This window comes from Macaca fascicularis, chromosome 16 (assembly GCF_037993035.2).
Source record: "Macaca fascicularis isolate 582-1 chromosome 16, T2T-MFA8v1.1".
NCBI lineage: Eukaryota > Metazoa > Chordata > Mammalia > Primates > Cercopithecidae > Macaca > Macaca fascicularis.
In genome coordinates, this window is record NC_088390.1 from 43,525,224 (window position 1) to 43,546,233 (window position 21,010).

General features: G+C 43.0%; 1 protein-coding gene across 8 annotated transcripts in view; it reads right to left on the reverse strand.

The window, feature by feature from the left end:
- The window catches only part of TADA2A (transcriptional adaptor 2A), a 72,137-nt gene that overhangs the window by 11,679 nt on the left and 39,448 nt on the right, over positions 1–21,010 (reverse strand). For 4 of the 8 annotated variants that reach the window (XM_045376115.3, XM_015438409.4, XM_074019054.1 and 1 more), the window contains 3 exons: positions 9,054–9,117; positions 5,572–5,615; positions 374–484 (listed from right to left, as the gene is read on the reverse strand). In XM_045376115.3, coding sequence (XP_045232050.1) covers positions 374–484; positions 5,572–5,615; positions 9,054–9,117 — 219 coding nt within the window. Of the gene's footprint in view, positions 1–373; positions 485–5,571; positions 5,616–9,053; positions 9,118–10,011; positions 10,437–21,010 lie in introns of those variants that run through there. The other 4 variants (XM_074019053.1, XM_045376117.3, XM_074019055.1 and 1 more) reach the window with 3 other exon arrangements.

A 21,010-nucleotide genomic window follows, 5' to 3' on the forward strand; every position in this document is an offset into this window, starting at 1 on the left:
GAGAGTGGGTGGTAAAGATGAAACCAGACTGGTCATGTGTTGAAAACTGCTGAAGCTGGATAATGGATACACGGGAGTTCATCATATTATTATCTCTACTTCTATATATATTTGAAAATTCCCATGATAAAAAGCAGGGACAAAAACTACTAAATTATTGTTTATCTGGGGCAATGGGGAAAGCCATTAGGGCTTTTTAACCTCTCTTCTGCTACCCCCATAGTCCCAAATTTGTCCCATGGAAATAAAGGGGAACAAAGAGAGAAATATCCATTTATTTATTTATAGAACTCTGAATAAAACACATCATTATCTCTCCTATTTATATAAACATACACACACAAATACTGCTTAAGGCTCAAAAACCACCTACATGCATGGCTTTCAATGAATTTGTCATGTTCCACTGGCCCCACAATTCTTGCAAATCGCCTCATTGTTTCATAAAGGTCCTGGACCTCCTTGGGATACCGCCGTTCCATTACTACAGAGAAAATAAAACATAAATGTGTCATAGGAAATGTAAGGATCCCTAAGTTTTCAGCATTTTTTTTTTAACAATTAGTAAAATAGAAGAACATTATTCATAACCTCACATGACTAACTTATCCATGACAGGAAGCAAACAGGAAAGCCAAGAATGCAAAACACTAATCATAATGACAGCACCATAGCAACTATCCCACAGGGATGTTATCACTGGAGATCGTCTCCACCACTGAGCATTACTAATCTCCCACATCTACTGATTTTTTTTTTTTTTTTTTTTTGAGACGGAGTCTCGCTCTGTCACCCAGGCTGGAGTGCAGTGGTGTGATCTCAGTGCACTGCAACCTTGGTCTCCTGGGTTCAAGCAATTCTCCTACCTCAACCTCCCTAAGTAGGTGGGATTACAGACACCTGCCACCATGCCCAGCTAATTTTTGAATTTTTAGTAAAGACGGGGTTTCACCACGTTGGCCAGGCTGGTCTTGAACTCTTGACCTCAAGTGATCCGCCCACCACGGCCTCCCAAAGCGCTGGGATTACATGCGTGAGCCACCGCGCCCAGCCACCTGTCTTTTTTTTTTTTTGACATGGAGTCTTGCTCTGTGGCCCAGGCTGGAGTGCAATGGTGTGATCTCAGCTCACTGCAACCTCCGCCTCCCAGGTTCAAGCAATTTTCCTGTCTCAGCCTCCCAAGTAGCTGGGATTACAGGCACGCTGCCATGCTCGGCTAATTTTTTGTATTTTAGTAGAGACGGGGTTTCACTATCTTGGCCAGGCTGGTTTTGAACTCCTGAACTCAGGCAATCTTGGCCTGCCTTGGCCTCCCAAAGTGCTAGGATTACAGGCGTAAGCCACCATGCCTAGCCACCTCACTATCTTTTAAACTACACAGGGGCAGGAACTGCTTGCAGTAATGGACAAGACAATTAAAGGCAGATCTTACATTCTTAGGAAGAATTATGGCCAAAATGTATGGTATTAACTCCCACAGGAAAACAAGGAAGCTACAGACAAAATAATCCATCCAGAAGATTTCCCATTAGCTGAGAAAAGGTGTGATTTCTCGCATGTACCACCTACACATCCTCAAGCAAGATATGTATTTTTTTCATCCTTCATACGGGTCATTTTGCCTTTCTCTAAACTAAATTAACTACTACAACTTAATTTACTGGTAATGAAGTTATATTTGACAACTGTCATGCAAATATCATGCAGAGACACCAGAGCAGCAACTCTGGGGATCACTACTGACCAAATATCTAATCCAAAGACGTATCTGCAAAGAAGACGGGAGAGTAAAACTGACTAACAATAACTGGTAGATTGGAGCAGTCAGGAACTCTCAAACTGCTACTTGGGTCATTTCAATCAGTAATTAGGTTAGTTCTATCTACTCTTGGACAAAAGATACAGGCTTTCATTTATGACAGCTATTATTTTTTCCTAGCTTGCTTTTTTATTTTTTATTTTTATTTTTTTGAGACAGAGTCCCGCTGTGTCACCCAGGTTGGAGTGCAGGGGCACAATCTCAGCTCACTGCAACCTCCGCCTCCCAGGTTCAAGCGATTCTCCTGCCTCAGCCTCCCGAGTAGCTGGGACTACAGGCACGCATCACCACGCCTGGCTGATTTTCTTATTTTTTAGTAGAGACGGGGCTTTATCATGTTGACCAGGATGGTTTCGATCTCCTGACATCGTGATCCGCCTGCCTCAGCCTCTCAAAAGGCTGGGATTATAGGCGTGAGCCACTGCACCCGGCCTTTTTATTTTTTATTTTTGAGATAGGATCTCGCTCTGTTTCCCAGGCTGGAGTGCAGTGGCACAATCACAGTTCACTGTAGCCTCAACATCCCGGGCTCAAGAGATTCTCTCACCTTAGCCTCCCAAATACCTGGGACTACAGGCACATGCCCCCATGCTTGGCTTTTTTATACAGAGATGGGGGTCTCCCTATGTTGCCCAGGCTGGTCTTTAACTCCTAGGGTCAATCATTCCTCCTGCCTCAGCCTCCCAAAGTGCTGGGAGCCACTACGCCCAGCCTACGACCGCTATTTAAACTAAGTCCTCTTTTTAGGTGAATCTCTTATCTTGCAGGAGACATTCTTACCCAAAAATCCTAGAAGCTGATTTAAGGAGCAGCCATAGCTCATTAAAAAAAAAAAAAACCAACAACAACAAAAAACAAAGCAGAAGAATATGGAGTAAAAATTTTAAATTTGAAGAAAAAAAACCCCTGCCTACCATATTAAGGTCAATTGTACATTCAGTATAATGGCAGCTGAAAACCTCTGAAACCACAATGCACACGCTACTTCTACACTCTCAGAAGCAACAGAGCTTCCCCTCAGCCCTCTGTTTGAAAAAATATAGATAACAGAATAATGAAGCAAAACTGACCTCTATCAGTTGAAAGAAGAATTTATTTAAGAGTCAATGTCTACAAGGAGTAAAGATCAAAAATTAACTGGACTATTATGGAAAACCCAGGAATTCAGATAGAGAACCTACTACTGTGGCTACTAGAACACAATCAATTAATCTGATCCTGAATTATTTTTGCAGATCCACGGGTCTTGATAAGGATGGGGTTCACTAGGGAATCTCATATACTGCTAGAAGAAACAGAAATTAATACAACCATCTTTTGGAAAGCAACTTGGCAGCAGGCATCAATAATTTTTAGTGGTCATAATTTTAGATGTATTAATCCCACTTCTAAAAATCTACCTTTAAAAAAATCCTAAATAATGACAAAGCTTTATTCACAAGTTCATCATAGCATTATTTATGTAATGATTAAAAGAATGCAAAACAAGCTAAATACCTAAAGAGAGAAGCATATAATTATATCTCTTACATGTATATATACAACATAACTATTAAAAGTACATATTATGTAATCTATGAAAACTGATATCCTCAAAACACTACAGTAACTTGAAAAATATGTAACATAAAGTGAAAAAGGAAATAAGGCTGGCATGGTGGCTCACACCCATAATCGCAGCACTCTAGGAGGCCGAGGTGGGCAGATTGCTTGAGTCCAAGGAGCTCAAGACCAGCCTGGACAACATGGCGAAACCCTGTCTCTACTAAAAATACAAAAAATTAGCTGGGCATGGTGGCATATGCCTATAATCCCAGCTACTTGGGAGGCTGAGGTGGGAGAATCCACCTGAGCCTGGGAGGTGGAGACTGCAGTGAGCTGAGCCACGCACTCTAGCCTGGGCAACTGGAGTAAGACCCTGTCTCAAAAAATAAATAAATAATAAAGGACCTAAAATGTAACATACTTATGATCATGGCTATATTTTAAGAAAATAATATAGATTTTCTGTTGCCCAGGCTGGAGTGCAGTGACATGATTATAGCTCACTGCAGCCTTGAACTCCCGGGCTCAAGTGATCCAATGCCTCAGCCTCCCAAGTGGCTGGGATTATAGGCGCAAGCCACCATGCCTGGCTAGATATTCATTTAGACTAAAAAGACACTTAACCTTGTTGACTGAACCCTATAATGCTATGGATTATTAAAGAAATACCCCTACAAGAATCTATCAACTAGGATATGTTTTACAATAACCATTAGGTTATTGTACAAACCTAACCATTAGGTTATTCTTTACAAAAAAAGAATATTATGACATACAACTATTACAAATATTTTAATACAAACATTGTGATTATTATTATGATATCATCCTTCTTATTTGTGGAAGACTCTATGTTGTGGAAGAAGAAAAATACAGGGACTTCTTCTGCTCTGCTTAGGTATCTCTGATATTTAAAATAGCGAAGACCAGACACGACAGCTCGAGCCTGTAATAAGGAGGCTGAGGTGGGAGGATCACTTGCACCTAGGACTTCAAGGCTGCAGCAAGATACCATCATGCCACTGCACTACATCCTGGGCAATAGTCAAGACCCTGTCTCTTAAAAAACAAAAAACCACAGTAAGGTCAAAGGTGGCATTTATTTTAAAAATCACTGTATGTATTTTTATCACCATCATATAATATTAAACATCATTTATTTTGTCTGCCTACAACCATCCAAAATAAAGATCACTTTCTGTTATTTATCTAAAATATTTTTACAACCTTAAGGTTATGTTATGCTTAACACATAGTTGTAAAACATGACTCTATCCAGAAAATGATTAATATTCACACTGTAATTACTATACAAATTTTTAAAAAAGAATTTTAATACAAGTTTTGTTGACTACGAATACATTTATTTGTTTATTTATTTATTTATTTTTGAGACCAAGTCTCACTCTGTCACCCAGGCTTGAGTGCAGTGGCATGATCTCGGCTCACTGCAACCTTCACCTCCTGGGTTCAAGTGATTCTCCTGCCTCAGCCTCCCGAGTAGCTGGGATTACAGGTGTGTGCCACCACGCCTGGCTAATTTTTTTTTGTATTTTTAGTAGAGATGGGGTTTCACCTTGTTAGCCAGGATGGTCTTGATCTCCTGACCTTGTGATCCGCCCACCTCAGCCTCCCAAAGTGCTGGGATTACAGGCAAGAGCCACCACACATGGTCCCAAATTAATACTTTTAAACTCTCACTATGGATCAGAATTTCCCGAAGACTTTAAAAACGCAGATGCTGTCCGGGCATGGTGGCTCACGCCTGTAATCCCAGCACTTTGGGAGGCCGAGGTAGGTGGATCACAAGGTCAGGAGATCAAGACCATCCTGGCTAACATGGTGAAACCCTGTCTCTACTAAAAACACAAAAAAATTAGCCAGGCATAGTGACAGGCACCTATAGTCCCAGCGATTCGGGAGGCTGAGGCAGGAGAATGGTGTGAACCCAGGAAGAGGAGGTTGTAGTGAGCTGAGATCGCGCCACTGCACTCCAGCCTGGGTGACAAAGTGAGACTCCGTCTCAAAAAAAAAAAAAAAAAACGCAGATGCTGTGCCTCCAACCCCAGAGATTCTTACTTAATTAGTCTGGAGTGATAGCCAGGCTAATATGCAACTTGGATTAAGAACTACAATACATGATTTATTTAAAATTACTCATAATATTGGAAAAAAATTGTAAAATAAAGAAAACTGCTAATACTTACATTGAAACTTTCTAAGGTTGATTAATCCATGGTCTCTTATAATTCTAGAATGAAAAGCCACAATAATTTGTGCATTAGAATTATTTTCACATTTACTAATGCTTTCTATAGATAGCTGTCATCAGACCTCTTAAACATGCTGAGGTGGAATACAGAGGTCCAAAGAAGTCACTCTCACAAACTTCTGCAGGTCAGTGAATCACTAACACAATTTTAGACTCTCAGGCATCACAGGTTTTTCCTCTTCTTGTGTATAGTAGACTCTCCATGACTATTTGCTGAGTGAATGAATGAATCAATAACCACTCACAAATGCTGAAAAACATGTGTCTGTCACTTAAGATGAAACCGAAAGGAATCTCTGTTCATGTCATAAAATTAATCTATTCAGCTTGTGGGAATAATTGAGAACAGCCATTTTAGAGAAATCTGCTAACTGTAAAAGGGCATCATGATCACATATTCAACATTTACAACTGTGCATTCACACAACACTTTGACGGTACTAGAAATAAATATTGTACATGTTTAATGAAAGGGCATCATAAAACAAAAGATTTGATAGCAACATCAACAACTGAGATCTACAATACTCTCTAGCTCGAATTGTGTGTTTTAAGCAAAAGAGAATTTAAACCAGGCAAAGTTATGTGTCTTGAATCTGATTTATACCAGAGGTATTCGTAACTAGCAATGAAGTTTCTCATAGGAGCAACTGGGTATGCTTCTTCAGCATTTCATGGAAGCTAACTCCAGACATGCAGAGAGTAAGTTTTACTTTAGATCAGGGGTCGCCAATCCCTGGGCCATGGGTCAGTTAGGAACCAGGCTGCACAGCAGGTGAGCAGCTTTACCGCCTGAGCTCTGCCTCCTGTCAGATGAGCGGCAGCATTAGATTCTCACAGGAGCACAATCCTTATTGTGAACTGCTCATGTGAAGGATCTAGGTTGTGTGCTCCTTATGAGAATCTAACCAATGCCTGATGATCTGAGGTGGAACAGTTTCATCCCAAAACCATTCCAGCCCCCAGCCATCCATGGAAAAACTGTCTTCCATGAAACTGCTCCCTGATGCCAAAAAGGTTGAGGACTGCTGCTTTAGATCACGTCTTAGTTCCTCCAGAGTGAATCTCAAGTCCCTCTTTCTTTTCTTTTACTTTTTCTTTTAGAGATGGGGTCTTCCTCTATTGCCCAGACTGGCCTTCAACTCCTAGGCTCAAGTTATCCTCTCACCTCAGCCTCCCAAGTAGCTAGGCCTAGAGGTTCATGCTACCATACCTGGCTTCTCTCCTTTTCACTGCTGAGATACCACTGTGTCTACAGTTAGTTAACACCACAGTTAAATACATGCCTACACATATATACACGCACCTGCACTCTTATACCCTCTGCATACTCTTCTCTGAAACCAACAGGGGTCTAAGATCCATAATTTCTAAGTCTGAATGTATACTTTTTGATATGTTGCAAAGAGAGGAATAACCAGTACGCCTGAAACTTGTTCGGAATTCCTTTGAAATCCTTTTAGATGAACGACTTCTCATAAAAAAATGAACAGTTAGAAAGAGACCATTAACAAAGCACAACAGGTCTGGGTGCAGTGGCTCATGCCTATAATCCTAGCACTTTGGGAGGCTAAGGTGGGCGGATCACCTGAGGCCAGGAGTTTGAGACCAGCCTGGCCAACATGGCGAAACCGTGCCTCTACTAAAAACAAAAAAATTAGCCGGACATGATGGCACGTGCCTGTAGTCCCAGCTACTTGGGAGGCTGAGGCATGATAATTGCTTGAACTCAGGAGGCGGATGCTGCAGTAAGCCAAGATCACATCATTGTACTCTAGCCTGGGTGACAGAACAAGACTGTCTCAAAAATAATAATAATAAAATAAAAAATAAAAATCAAATATAAAAGCCTAACAGGCCGAGTGCAGTGGCTCACACCTGTAATTCCAGCACTCTGGGAGGCCAGGGTGGTAGGATGCCTTGAGCCTAGGAGTTCGGGACCAGCCCAGGCAACACTGTGAGACCCCATTTCAAAAAAAGGTTTTTTTTTTTTGAGACAGAGTCTCACCCTGTCGCCCAGGCTGGAGTGCAGTGGTGCAATCTTGGCTCACTGCAACCTCCGCCTCCCGGGTTCAAGCAATTCTCCTGCCTCAGCCTCCCAAGTAGCTGGGACTACAGGTGTGCGCCACCACCCCCAGCTAAGTTTTGTATTTGTAGTAGAGACGGGGTTTCACCATGTTGGCCAGGTTGGTCTTGAACTCCTGACCTCAGGTGATCCACCAGCCTCGGCCTCCCAAAGTGCTAGGATTACAGGCGTGAGCCACCGCACCCGGACTAAAAAAAGAAAAAGGTTTAAAATTAGCCAAGTGTGGTGGTGTGCACCCGTAGTCCTAACTACTTGGGAGGCTAAGGCGGGAGGACTGTTTGAGCCCAGGAGTTGGAGACTGCAGTGAGCCATGATAGTGCCACTGCACTCCAGCCTGGGTGACAGAGTTAAGTGTGAGACTCTGTCTCTTATTTAACAAAAAAAAAAAAGGAACACGGTGGTTCATGCCTGTAATCCCAGCACTTTGGGAGGCAGAGGGGGATGGATCACTTAAGGTGGGGAGTTCGAGACCAGCCTGGCCAACATGGCAAAACCCCGTCTCTATTAAAAATGCAAAAATTAGCCAGGCGTGGTGGCGCACACCTATAGTTCCAGCCACTTGGGAGGCTGAGGCAGGAGAATCACATGAACCCAGGAGGCAGAGCTTGCAATGCGCTGAGATCACGCCACTGCACTCCAGCCTGGGTGACAGAACAAGACTCCATCTCAAAAAAAACAGAAAAAGCAAAGAATGATTCACAAATATTAAAAAAAAAAAAAGTGTAACAATGTCTTCATGCCTTTATCTTCTTCTTTTACTTCAAAAAGCTTAAAACAGTGTACCCATATTATTCATTGTCCATCATAACGTCAATATAGGATAACGACAGAGGATATAAAAATAACACAGGAATTATTAGCCTCATTTGAGAGATGGAAAAATTGAGGTCTAAGGAGGGTAAGAGTCTTCTCCAAGGTCAAAAGATAAGCCACAAGTGGAGCATTCTCTCATGGACTATATGTGGTCAATCACTCAAAGCTGAGGCCAGGCACAGTGGCTCATGCCTGCAGTCCTAACACTTTGGGAGCCGAGGAGGGAGGATCACTTAAGTCCAGGAGTTTGAGACCAGCCTGGCCAACATAGCGAAACCCCGTATCTACAAAAAACACAAAAAATTAGCCAGTGCACTGCTGTAGTCCCACATGCTCAGGAGGCTGAGGTGGGAGAATCGATTGAGCCTAGGAAGTTGAGGCTGCAGTGAGCCATGATTATGCCGCTGCTCTCCAGCCTGGGCAATAGAGTGAGACCTTATCTCTCTCTCTCACACACACACGCACACAAAACAATAATCCAAAGCTGAAAGGAGGCCAGGATGGTTTATTATACTTACTTTTTTCGTCTTTGTCTCTCCTTTAACCTGGAATGATAGATATCTACCACAGCCATCTTCAGAGCTACAAATAAATTCATACATATACTATATATACACATCACATATATATATATATAATATAAATAAATAAAACCAAGACAAAAGTAAACCTTTTACCCAAACTTTGAACTTCATATTGCTAATTACTCCACACTCACTAGTCTAGAAAACATAAAAATATTCCAGCATAATGAATTTCTCTATCAGTAAATAAGGTTATTTTCCCCCTATTTATATATCTTATGGCATTACTCAGATTATGATTTCTGCTTTCTGCAGTCATAAAAATAAGTAAGATCAGGTCCTCTGCCAGGACGTGAACGGAGCTGGAGGCCATTATCCTTAGTAAACTAACACAGGAACAGAAAACCAAATACCACATGTTCTTACTTTTAAGCGGGAACTAAATGATGAGAACACACGGACACGTAGAGGGGAATAACACACACTGGGGCCTATCAGAGGGTGGAGGGTGGGAGGAGGGAGAGGATCAGGAAAAACAACTAATGGGTACTAGGCTTAATACCTGGATGATGCAATAATCTGTATAACAAACCCTATGACACAAGTTCACCTACGTAATATACCTGCATATGTACCCCTGAATTTAAAATAAAAGTTAAAAAAAATTCTGCTTTCTATTAAATACCTTTTTTGGACATTGTTATGTATCTATTACTATACATAGTGAATATCTGATCTTTAGTAATACATGGGCTAGAAATTGCATCAATTAGAGTACTCATAAGAATGAATATTGGGCTGCGCGTGGCGGTTCACACCTGTAATCCCAGCACTTTGGGAGGCTGAGATGGGCAGATCACCTGAGGTCAGGATTTTAAGACCAGCCTGGCCAACATGGTAAAACACCATATCTACAAAAATACAAAAATTAGCTGGGCATGATGGCAGGTACCTGTAATCCCAGCTACTCGTCAGGCTGAGGTGGGAGAATCAATCCTCAAAGCCAGGAGATGAGGTTGCAGTAAGCCGAGATCATGCCACTGTACTCCAGCCTGGGGCAACACAGCGAGACTCCATCTCAAAAGAGAATGTTGGTCAGGCGCAGTGGCTCACACCTATAATCCATCCACCGAGGTGGGTGGATCACTTGAGGTCAGGAGTTCGAGATCAGCCCGGCCAATATGGTGAAAGCCTGTCTTTACTAAAGATACAAATATTGGCTAGACACAGTGGCAAGTGCCTGTAGTCCTGGCTACTCGGAAGGCTGAGGCAGGAGAATCACTTGAACCTGGGAAGCAGAGGTTGCAGTGAGCTGAGATGGCGCCACATTCCAGCCTGGGTGTTGCAGCGAGGCTCCATCTCAAAAAAAAAAAAAGAATATCGATCGTGGTCTTAACCGCACAGGAGTAAGAGAATGTCAAAGCAAGACTTATGTGAATAAAGGTACAGTTGTAGACATGTGGGAGTTTTCAATTGGGAAGCAGCAACTGTTTAGAGTGTAGAGTTTCGCATTCTGTAGTGAAAAGTTCCATCAAGTACCGTAAGCAGTATAAAAGCCCTGCTTGGTTTCCCGGGACCCAGTCCTTTCCTGGCTTTAGTCTTATGTTAAAGACACAGGGAATAAGGAGGAAAGAGGCTGTAAATAGTAAAAGTTTTAATGAGTACAATAGTTCTGGTTCTTTCTTTCCCTAGCCACTCTTTCCATCTTCAGAGCTCCGAAGGTTCTGTTCTAATTTCTTAATTTCTTTTTACCCCTCACCTTAGTCCTATAAACTCCTCTACTTCTATGGGTCCAAGTACCATCAAAATGTATAATTTCAAACTCAATATCCATTTTAAGCTCCAGTTCCTACTGGTATCATTACTCACATGGCCTTCAGTTGCAAACTTATATTCTACCCCTTTCCTATCCTATAAAACTCCTATATTGGATAACTGCATCACAGTAAAGATAGCTGTCCAAGACAGAAGTCAATCTGGATTCTTCCTCCTTCCCCTCCATAGTCAATGAGTCTTAGCCACACTGCACTTAACACTTACATCTGTCAGATTCATCCCTTCATCCCTAACCCTATTCCCTAGCTCAGGCATCTTGTCTCTCCTGTCATCTTTATGCTATCTTGTAGGAGAGGCATCATTACTTACCGACTCCATTCTTGCGTTACTCTAACTCATCCCTTCCAAATGGTACTTGAGAAATATTTTAAAGCACAATGTAGTGGTGTAATTCCCTAGCTTATAATTCTTCAGTGGCTTCCCATCCACATACAGTTCAAACTCTTGCGTGTTACACAAGACTATTTACTGTCTTGATTATGCCTACCTTTCCACTCATTTTTTTTTTTTTTTGAGACGGAGTCTCACTCTGTTGCCCAGGCTGGAGTGCAGGGGTGCTCGGCTCACTGCAACCTCTGCCTCCCAGGTTCAAGGGGTTCTCCTGCCTCAGCCTCCCGAGTAGCTGGGATTACAGGTGTGCACCAACACGCCTGGCTAATTTTTGTATTTTTAGTAGAGACAAGGTTTCGCCATGTTGGCCAGGCTGGTCTTGAACTCTTGACCTCAAGTAATTTACCCGCTTCAGCCTCCCGAAGTGCTGGAATTACAAGGGTGAGCTACTGCACCTGGCCCCATTCTTGTTTCCTATCACTTCCAAGTAGGAAAAACACTGAAATTGTCTAAATGTTTTTTAGACAATTTCTCTGTGTTAATGCTATATTCTAAATCTGCCTTAATTGAAAATGAAATGTGTATTTTAAAAAACATCATAAGCGGCTGGGCACAGTGGCTCATGCCTATAATCCCAGCACTTTGGGAGGCTGAGGCAGGTGGGTCATGAGGTCAGGAGATCGAGACCATCCTGGCTAACAAGATGAAACCCCATCTCTACTACAAATACAAAAAATTAGCCAGGCATGGTGGCGGGCACCTGTAGTCCAGCTACTCAGGAGGCTGAGGCAGGAGAATGGCCTGAACCCAGTAGACGGAGCTTGCAGTGGGCCGAGATCACGCCACTGCACTCCAGCCTGGGCGACAGAGTGAGACTCCGTCTCAAAAAAAAACCAAAAAACAAACCAAAAAAACCCTTCAGAAGCAAAAAACTCCCACAGGTTTTTTTTTTTTTTTTTTTTTTAAATAACCAGAAGACCTCTAGGGTAGAAATAAATGCCAGAGCCGGGCGCGGTGGCTCAAGCCTGTAATCCCAGCACTTTGGGAGGCCGAGATGGGTGGATCACGAGGTCAGGAGATCGAGACCATCCTGGTGAACACAGTGAAACCCCGTCTCTACTAAAACTACAAAAAACTAGCCAGGCGAGGTGGCGGGAGCCTGTAGTCCCAGCTACTCGGGAGGCTGAGGCAGGAGAATGGCGTGAACCCGGGAGGCGGAGCTTGCAGTGAGCTGAGATCCGGCCACTGCACTCCAGCCTGGGTGACAGAGCGAGACTCCGTCTCAAAAAAAAAAAAAAAAAAAAAAAAAAGAAATAAATGCCAGATAGTAACAACGCTAGACGAAAATATGAGTAATGCAAAACTTAGCCCTATGCCACATTAAACCTTTCTTCTCACGGACTCTGAAAGCACCTTGAGATTTAATGATTGCAACAGAATCTGAAATTTTCTTAATAACTTATCAATTGCCGGGCGCGGTGGCTCAAGCCTGTAATCCCAGCACTTTGGGAGGCCGAGACGGGCGGATCACGAGGTCAGGAGATCGAGACCATCCTGGCTGACACGGTGAAACCCTGTCTCTACTAAAAAATACAAAAAACTAGCCCGGCGAGGTGGCGGGCGCCTGTAGTCCCAGCTACTCGGGAGGCAGAGGCAGGAGAATGGCATGAACCCAGGAGGCGGAGCTTGCAGTGAGCTGAGATCCGGCCACTGTACTCCACCCTGGGTGGCAGAGCGAGACTCTGTCTCAAAAAAAAAAAAAAAATAATAACTTATCAATTAAGCTTTGTGTATGTTGAGAGTTTGGTGTTTTTTGTTTTAATTACTGAATGTATTTGTGGAAGAGGCTCTATAGCACAATATAACCTGCCATGTGTCCTCTGAAAAACTAAAATATGTTACACAAATGTTAGGTAATATAATTTATATTTTTTTATAGTCCAATCTTTAAGCATCTGATCTGTCAACTTGGTGTTTTGAACCAACTCGGGGAGCTGACACTTTCACAGGCTTCACAATCTTTTGTGTAACTGCTGCCTTAGCAGCAGCCATTGCGGTCTTGCTAGCTTAGCCTTTTTTGCTTCCTTAGCAGCCCTGCTAGCTTGTTTTCATTGAGCCTTTTTAACTTCATGTTTCTCATTCCTCTTGGCCACTATATTAGCAAGAGATGCACCAGTAATGGCCCTCTGGAATTTGCTCAGCAGGTTCTTTTCTTTTGAATTTCTTCCAAGTGTCCCTTTTTTATGCTTTCTTCTGTAGAGGACCAGTTTATCTGCTGAGGATTCCTTAGAAACGAATGCCCTTGGCCAGGTACAGTGGTTCACACCCGTAATCCCAGCACGTTGGGAGGCCAAGGCAGGTGGATCATGAGGTCAGAAGTTCAAGACCAGCCTGGCCAAGATGGTGAAACCTCATCTCTACTAAAAATACAAAAATTAGCCGGGCGTGGTGGCGGGCGCCTATAATCCCAGCTACTCAGGAGGCTCAGGAGGCTGAGGCAGAGAATTGCTTGAACCCTTACATTTCGCACCAAGGAACTGGAAAACCTTCCCGTCAGTCCTGGCATAGCGCCTCTTGTGTCTGGGGTAGATCTTGTACCTGCTGAAACTGCATAGCTCAACTTTCAGGGCAGAAGCTCCAGGGGCTCAATGCTAGGTAATATAATTTCTAACATACCAGCCTTTGTAACAAATAATTTGGCTACGTATTAGAATCAGTTCTTTCAGCTGGGCGCGGTGGCTCACGCCTGTAATCCCAGCACTTTGGGAGGCCGAGGCAGGTGGATCACCTGAGGTCAGGAGTTCAAGACCAGCCTGGCCAACATGGCGAAACCCTGTCTCTACTAAAAAATACAAAAAATTAGCTGGGTGTGGTAGTGGGTGCCTGTAATCCCAGCTACTCAAGAGGCTGAGGCAGGAGAATCGCTTGAACCCAGGAGACGGAGGCTGCAGTGAGCCAAGATCACACCACTGCACTCCAGCCTGGGCAACAAGAGTAAAACTCTGTCTCAAAAAAAAAGAATCAGTTCTTTCAAGGTAGTAAGCTTCAATCCAAAATAGAGCCTAGAGCCTCTGGAATGCTGATTAACTCTGAAGAGTAATACAATTTCATTCCTCATCCAAAGAATGTGAGATCCAACTGTATGTTCAAATAAAATCTTATTTGGAACAGATAAGTCAGATCTGCTCTAGCTGAACCCCTTCTGCCTGTATTAGCTCCAGCTGCCTTTCTCAGAAGTAGTCCCTGAAGGTGCCTCCATGGAACAACTGGAAGCCACACTTCTGCTGGAAGTAGATGTTAGGGTAGAAAAAAAGTGGGACCAATCAAATAAAAGAACAGAACACAATGGCTCATTAGAATCAACAATTTCTTTTATTACATGAAAGCAAACAAAAATTGAGCAATGTACAATCCTGAGATGCACTGTTAATGACCCTGATAAGGTAACAGAAATAAATTCTGATACCACATACTGACTCATTACCGTGCATCTCACTGCTACCTGCCCTTAAGATACTCTTTTTTTTTTCTCTCTCTCTCTCTACATGTTCTCATCTGAAGGATATTCTTAGACAGGAAAGTTCAATACCAAAATCTTACATGCTGGGTTATGAGCAGATGTCCTATATATATGTATGTAACTTCAATCACTGGGAGATGTCCAGGAGTTCTTTATCCAGGCCATTCTCCCTTGGGTCTGACATAAAAATAACCTAAGTCCTATCTGGACAATCTGAAGAGGTGAGGAAATGCAGTATATTTAAAAGTTTAAGGATAAAAAAGAAAAATTAACTACCATGGATTCGTTTTGTTCATTTCTAACAAGTTCAAATATTTAAACAACACTGGTTTATTTTTCCTTATCCTGCCCACAAACTAAAAATAATTCAATACTGTCAGGTCCAAGATTTAAGGCAATAGTTTTCAAATTCTTTTTTTTTGGTAGCAGAACTCTTTCTACAAATGAAATATTTCTTGATTTATATGGTTGTTACATATAAAAGTCCAGCTATCATAGAATGCCTATACCTGTCATTGTTTTATAACACAGTTGCTGTGGAATGATGGGCTTTAGAATGCTATGCTGGTGGAGATGTACTTTACAAGCCTATGGGTAGAAGTGGTGGGTAGAAACGAGGATAGGAAGTGCCTCTGACATACAGTATAACCAAATACAAGTTTTATAGTGGACTTTATCTCTCTTTTTTTTTTTTTTTTTTTGAGACGGAGTCTCGCTCTGCCGCCCAGGCTGGAGTGCAGTGGCCGGATCTCAGCTCACTGCAAGCTCCGCCCCCCGGGTTCCCGCCATTCTCCTGCCTCAGCCTCCCCAGTAGCTGGGACTACAGGCGCCCGCCACCTCGCCCGGCTAGTTTTTTTTTTTTGTATTTTTTAGTAGAGACGGGGTTTCACCATGTTAGCCAGGATGGTCTCGATCTCCCGACCTCGTGATCCGCCCATCTCGGCCTCCCAAAGTGCTGGGATTACAGGCTTGAGCCACCGCGCCCGGCCCAATAGTGGACTTTATCTCTTAAGAGAAAGGAAGGATTAGGAAGTCAACAGTTCAAGGCAGAAAGGGAAACAAATACAATAATGATAGCTAAAACACACTGAGTACTTACCATATTTCAGGACCTTTTTTTTTTTGAGATGGAGTCTTGCTCTGTCTCCCAGGCTGGAGTGCAGTGGCATGATCTCAGCTCACTGCAACCTCCACCTCCCAGATTCAAGGCATTCTCCTGCCTCAATCTCCCAAGTAACTGGGATTACAAGTGCATGCCACCATACCCAGATAATTTTTGTATTTTTAGTAGAGACGGGGTTTCGCCATGTTGGCCAGGCTGGTCTGCAACTCCTGACCTCAAGTGATCCAACGCCTTGGCCTCCCAAAGTGCTGGGAATACAGGTGTGAGCCACCATACCTGGCCATATTTCAGGATCTTTATAAGCCTTATCTCATTTATCTACCCAGTAAGATGAATGTAATAGGAAAGAAAACGTCTTAGAGAGCCCATAAAATTACCGCTAACTGGCCAGGCGCGGTGGTTCAAGCCTGTAATCCCAGCACTTTGGGAGGCCGAGATGGGCAGATCACGAGGTCAGGAGATCGAGACCATCCTGGCTAACACAGTGAAACCCCGTTTCTACTAAAAAATACCAAAAACTAGCCGGGCGTGGTGGCGGGCGCCTGTAGTCCCAGCTACTCGGGAGGCTGAAGCAGGAGAATGGCGTAAACCCGGGAGACGGAACTTGCAGTGAGCTGAGATCCGGCCACTGCACTCCAGCCTGGGCGACAGAGCGAGACTCCGTCTCAAAAAAAAAAAAAAAACAAAATTACCGCTAATTTTAACAAAATATTTTTGTGATTTATTTTTTATTTCTGAGACAGTTTCGCTCTTGTCGCCCAGGCTGAAGTGCAACAGTGCAGTCTTAGGTCACTGCAACCTCTGTCTCCCAGGTTCAAGCAATTCTCCTGTCCCCACCTCCCAAGTAGCTGGGATTACAGGTGCCCGCCACCACACTTGGCTAATTTTTCTATTTTTAGTAGAGATGGGGTTTCACCGTGTTGGCCAGGCTGATTTCAAACTCCTGACCTCAGGTGATTTACCTGTTTCGGCCTCCCTAAGTGCTGGGATTATAGGCGTGAGCCACCGCACCAGCCTCATTTCTGTGATTTTTGTAAGACACAACATGCCATGTTGTTTCCTGAGATTTGTGTGGGAGTGATTTAATTTTTAAAAAAGGCCGGGCATGGTGGCTCACACCCGTAATCCCAGCACTTTGAGAAACTGAGGTGGGCAGATGGCTTCAGCTTAGGAGTTCGAGACCAGCCTGGGCAACATAGTGAAACCCTGTCTCTACAAAAATGTACCAAAAAATTAGTCAGACATGGTGGTATGTGCCTGTAGTCCCAGCTACTCGGGAGGTTGAGATAGGAGGATCGCTCCAGCCTGGGAAGCAGAGGCCGCAGTGAGCTAAGATTGCACCACTGCACTCCAACCTGAGCTACAGAGGGTGTCTCAAAACAAACAAACAAACCAAAACAAAAAACCCCTGTAATCCCAGCACTTTGGGAAGCTGAGGTGGGAGGATTGCTTGAGGCCAGGAATTTTAAGACCAGCTTGGGCAACACATTGAGATTCTGTCTCTACAAAAATTTTTTTTATAAATTAGCCAGGTGTGGTAGCGTGTGCCTATTGTCCTAGCTACTTGCGAGGCTAAGGACGGAAGATCATTTGAGCCCAGGAATTCAAGGCTACAGTGAGCTAAAGATTGTACCACTGCATTCCAGCCTGGGCAACAGAATGAGACTCTGTTTCTTTAAAAAAAAAAAAAGCCTCTAAATAAATACTGCTGATAATTGGTACTACAGTTTGATCATTTCAGTAGTTTAAACTTGTACAACTGGCTCTGGAGAACAAAAGGAAGAAAAGAAACACATAGGAGCAAATAGGAGGAGAACTGGAATTCTCCCAGAGAAAAATTCATTTTGATGCTATCTCTGAGCATACTCAGATAGCAGCAACTGAATACAAGATCTTAACTGTACGAATAACCTAGGGAGGACCACAGCACAGCAGGCAGAACAGAAATGAGAAGGCAGAATCTACAAGAATGAGAATCACTTGTTCACAGTCTACTTAAAGCGGCTGGAAGCTGCAGTATAAGCTGGCAAACAGAGAACCAGAGATCATTACAAACAAACAAACACACCAAAATCACCTGTAATTTGTCCATTGCTACAAAGCCCCTGAAAGCTCAGCTTTGGGGGAAGCATAGTCTCCCTGTGATTACACTGGAGACTGATAAAATTTCCAAACGGCTAGCCTTAAAATATTTCAAGAAGTGGGCAGAAGTCAGAGGCAGCTCCTTCCCACTGCAATGTATTTCTAACATTGTTCAAAATAGCTAACAACATGTTTCTGTTTTCTTGACAGAAGGCACTTACTGCTTGCTTGGCAAGAAAACTAACTCAGAGGCCTTAACTGCAGGGGGGCCAATCAAAATCCCTACTGCAACCAAGTAAGTAGAAACCTGTGACACAGGTATTCCCCAGAAGCAACCCTTTTTAAGTCATTTCCCCCAAGCTTTTGGCCAAGATGCACACAAATAATTTTGTGAAGGGAAGATCATGTGATCTAATGGCTAAAGTCAGCAACTAGGAAGCATTAGGCCAAGCTTATCCAACCTGCGGCTCGTGAGTCACATGCAGCCCAGGACGGCTTTGAATGCAGCCCAATACAAATTCGTAAACTTTCTTAAGACATTATGAGTTTGTTTGTTTTTTTCTTCTTAGCTCATCAGCTATCGTTAATGTATTTTATGTGTGGCCCAGGACAATTCTTCTTCTTTCAATGTGGGCCAGGGAAGCCAAAAGATTAGATACCCCTGGATTAGGCAAATTATTTAACTTGTCTGCTTCCCTGAATGTAAAACAGGAAAATATATATTCCTCAGGAATGTTTTGAAGCTATAGAAGGTAACAAATGTGAAATCTCACAAAAATGAAACAGCAACAAACATTCAAAGTTGAGCCTGGGCAATATAGGGAGACTCTGTCTCTACAAAAAAATTTTAAAAATTAGCCAGGTGTGATGGTACACACCTGTAGTCCCAGCTACTCAGGTGGCTGAGGTGAGAGGACAGTTTGAGCCCAGGAGGTTGAGGCTGCAGTGAGTCATGATTGTGCCACTGCACTCTAGCCTGGGCAACAGGGCATGACCCTGTCTCAAAAAAAAAAAAAAAAAATCAAGATTGTAAAGACAGTTAAGTATTGTACAGTATAAAGAACACAGACGGCCGGGCGCAGTGGCTCACACCTGTAATCCCAGCACTTTGGGAGGCTAAGGCGGGTGGATCACAAGGTCAGGAGATTGAGACCATCCTGGCTAACACGGTGAAACCCCGTCTCTACTAAAAATACAAAAAATTAGCCGGGTGCGGAGGCGGGCGCCTGTGGTCCCAGCTACTCAGGAGGCTGAGGCAGGAGAACGGCGTCGGCCCGGGAGGCAGAGCTTGCAGTGAGCCGAGATCGCGCCACTGCACTCCAGCCTGGGCGACAGAGCGAGACTCCGTCTCAAAAAACAAAAAAACAAAACAAAACAAAAAAGAACACAGACTTGGGGATGACTCTACCTCTTGCTGGCTATATGATCTCAGGCAAGTTATCTAATCTAACCTTTCTATGCTTCAATGTTCTCATCCATAAAATGAGGATAATAATAATAATAATAATAATATGCAACTCATAAGGTTTTGAGGATTAAATGACTTAATATATATGAAGGGTTTAGAATGGTAACTAATAGTAAATGCTATATGTATTAGCAATTATTATTGATAGTATTCATGTCTAAAATATCCTATGTATAAAACCGTGAAATCAGGCCTGGCATGGTGGCTTACACCTGTAATCCCAGCACTTTGAGAGGTTGAGGTGGGTGGATCACGAGGTCAGGAGATCGAGACCATCCTGGCTAACATGGTGAAACCACGTCTCTACTAAAATTACAAAAAATTAGCCAGGCGTGGTGGTGGGCGCCTGTAGTCCCAGCTACTCGGGAGGCTGAGGCGGGAGAATGGCGTGAACCCAGAAGGCGGAGCTTGGAGGAGCTTGCAGTGAGCCGAGATCGCGCCACTGAACTCCAGCCTGGGTGACAGAGCAGGACTCCGTCTCAAAAAAAAAAAAAAAAGTGAAATCACTATAAAGTGAAAGGAACTGCCAGTAGGTGAATACACAGAGATAAGGCTGGACCTTTGCTCTACTAATTGTTAAAGGATCTAAAGGCTAATAATATGCGCCAAATAAATACAATTTGAAAACTACAGTGGGAGGTGAACGGGTCCACAGATGCACGCCTAGGATTGACAACTTGCTGAAATTACCTTTCCAAACAGAGGGAGAAGAAATTGTGAACTGTACTAAGGTGCAACCCTGAGAAGTATTGGAAACTCAGACCCAACACATAGGAGGAGCTCATCATACCTCTTGGTTGCCTGGGTTATGGGGCAACAATGACTTAGAAGACACTACAACCAGGACTTTAGGATGCTGAGACACTCAGGGAAAGAGTACTCCAAAAATTTAGGAAGAATTTTTACAAATGAAAGGAGATGAAGAAAGAGATGGCAGCAAGAAGGAACTACACTAAGCATGTACACTGAGATCTCATAACATACATGAGACAAGAGAGTTCTAAGATATGAGTCTTCTCTATCTCTCTTTCTGAACCAAACATTTCCACTTATTTCAATAAAATATGAGTAAGTACCAATTAGGGATCATGGAACTTCCTTATTTTTCCTTGGATACTGCTTCACTCGCAGTATCCATTTGAAATACATTCTGAAAGCCTTCTGGTATGGTTGCAAGGCAATTATCCCTCCATTGTGTGCAATGAACCATACAAACCAAATTTATTAAACAAATTCCACGATTCAAGGCAAAATCTTTGTGTGGGTGAGGAAAAGGTCTTGGTGGCATCAGCCAATATTCTGCATAGGTTCTAAATACAAAACCCAGACAGTCTGCAACCTTCTAGTAGTTCTAAATGAGGAACCATAAAAATAATGTTGTTAATGCTCAGTAATATTAAGAGTATAATGGTATAATGGAATGGTAATAACACGAATCTGAATTATGTACCATGTTTCATTAGAGACATTTACACTCTGACTAATCAGTGTCACCTCTTCTTTAATGGCAAGAGACATTTACACTCTGACTAATCAGTGTCACCTCTTCTTTAATGGCAGAGGACACAAAGAAACAGGGGGCAAGATTCCAA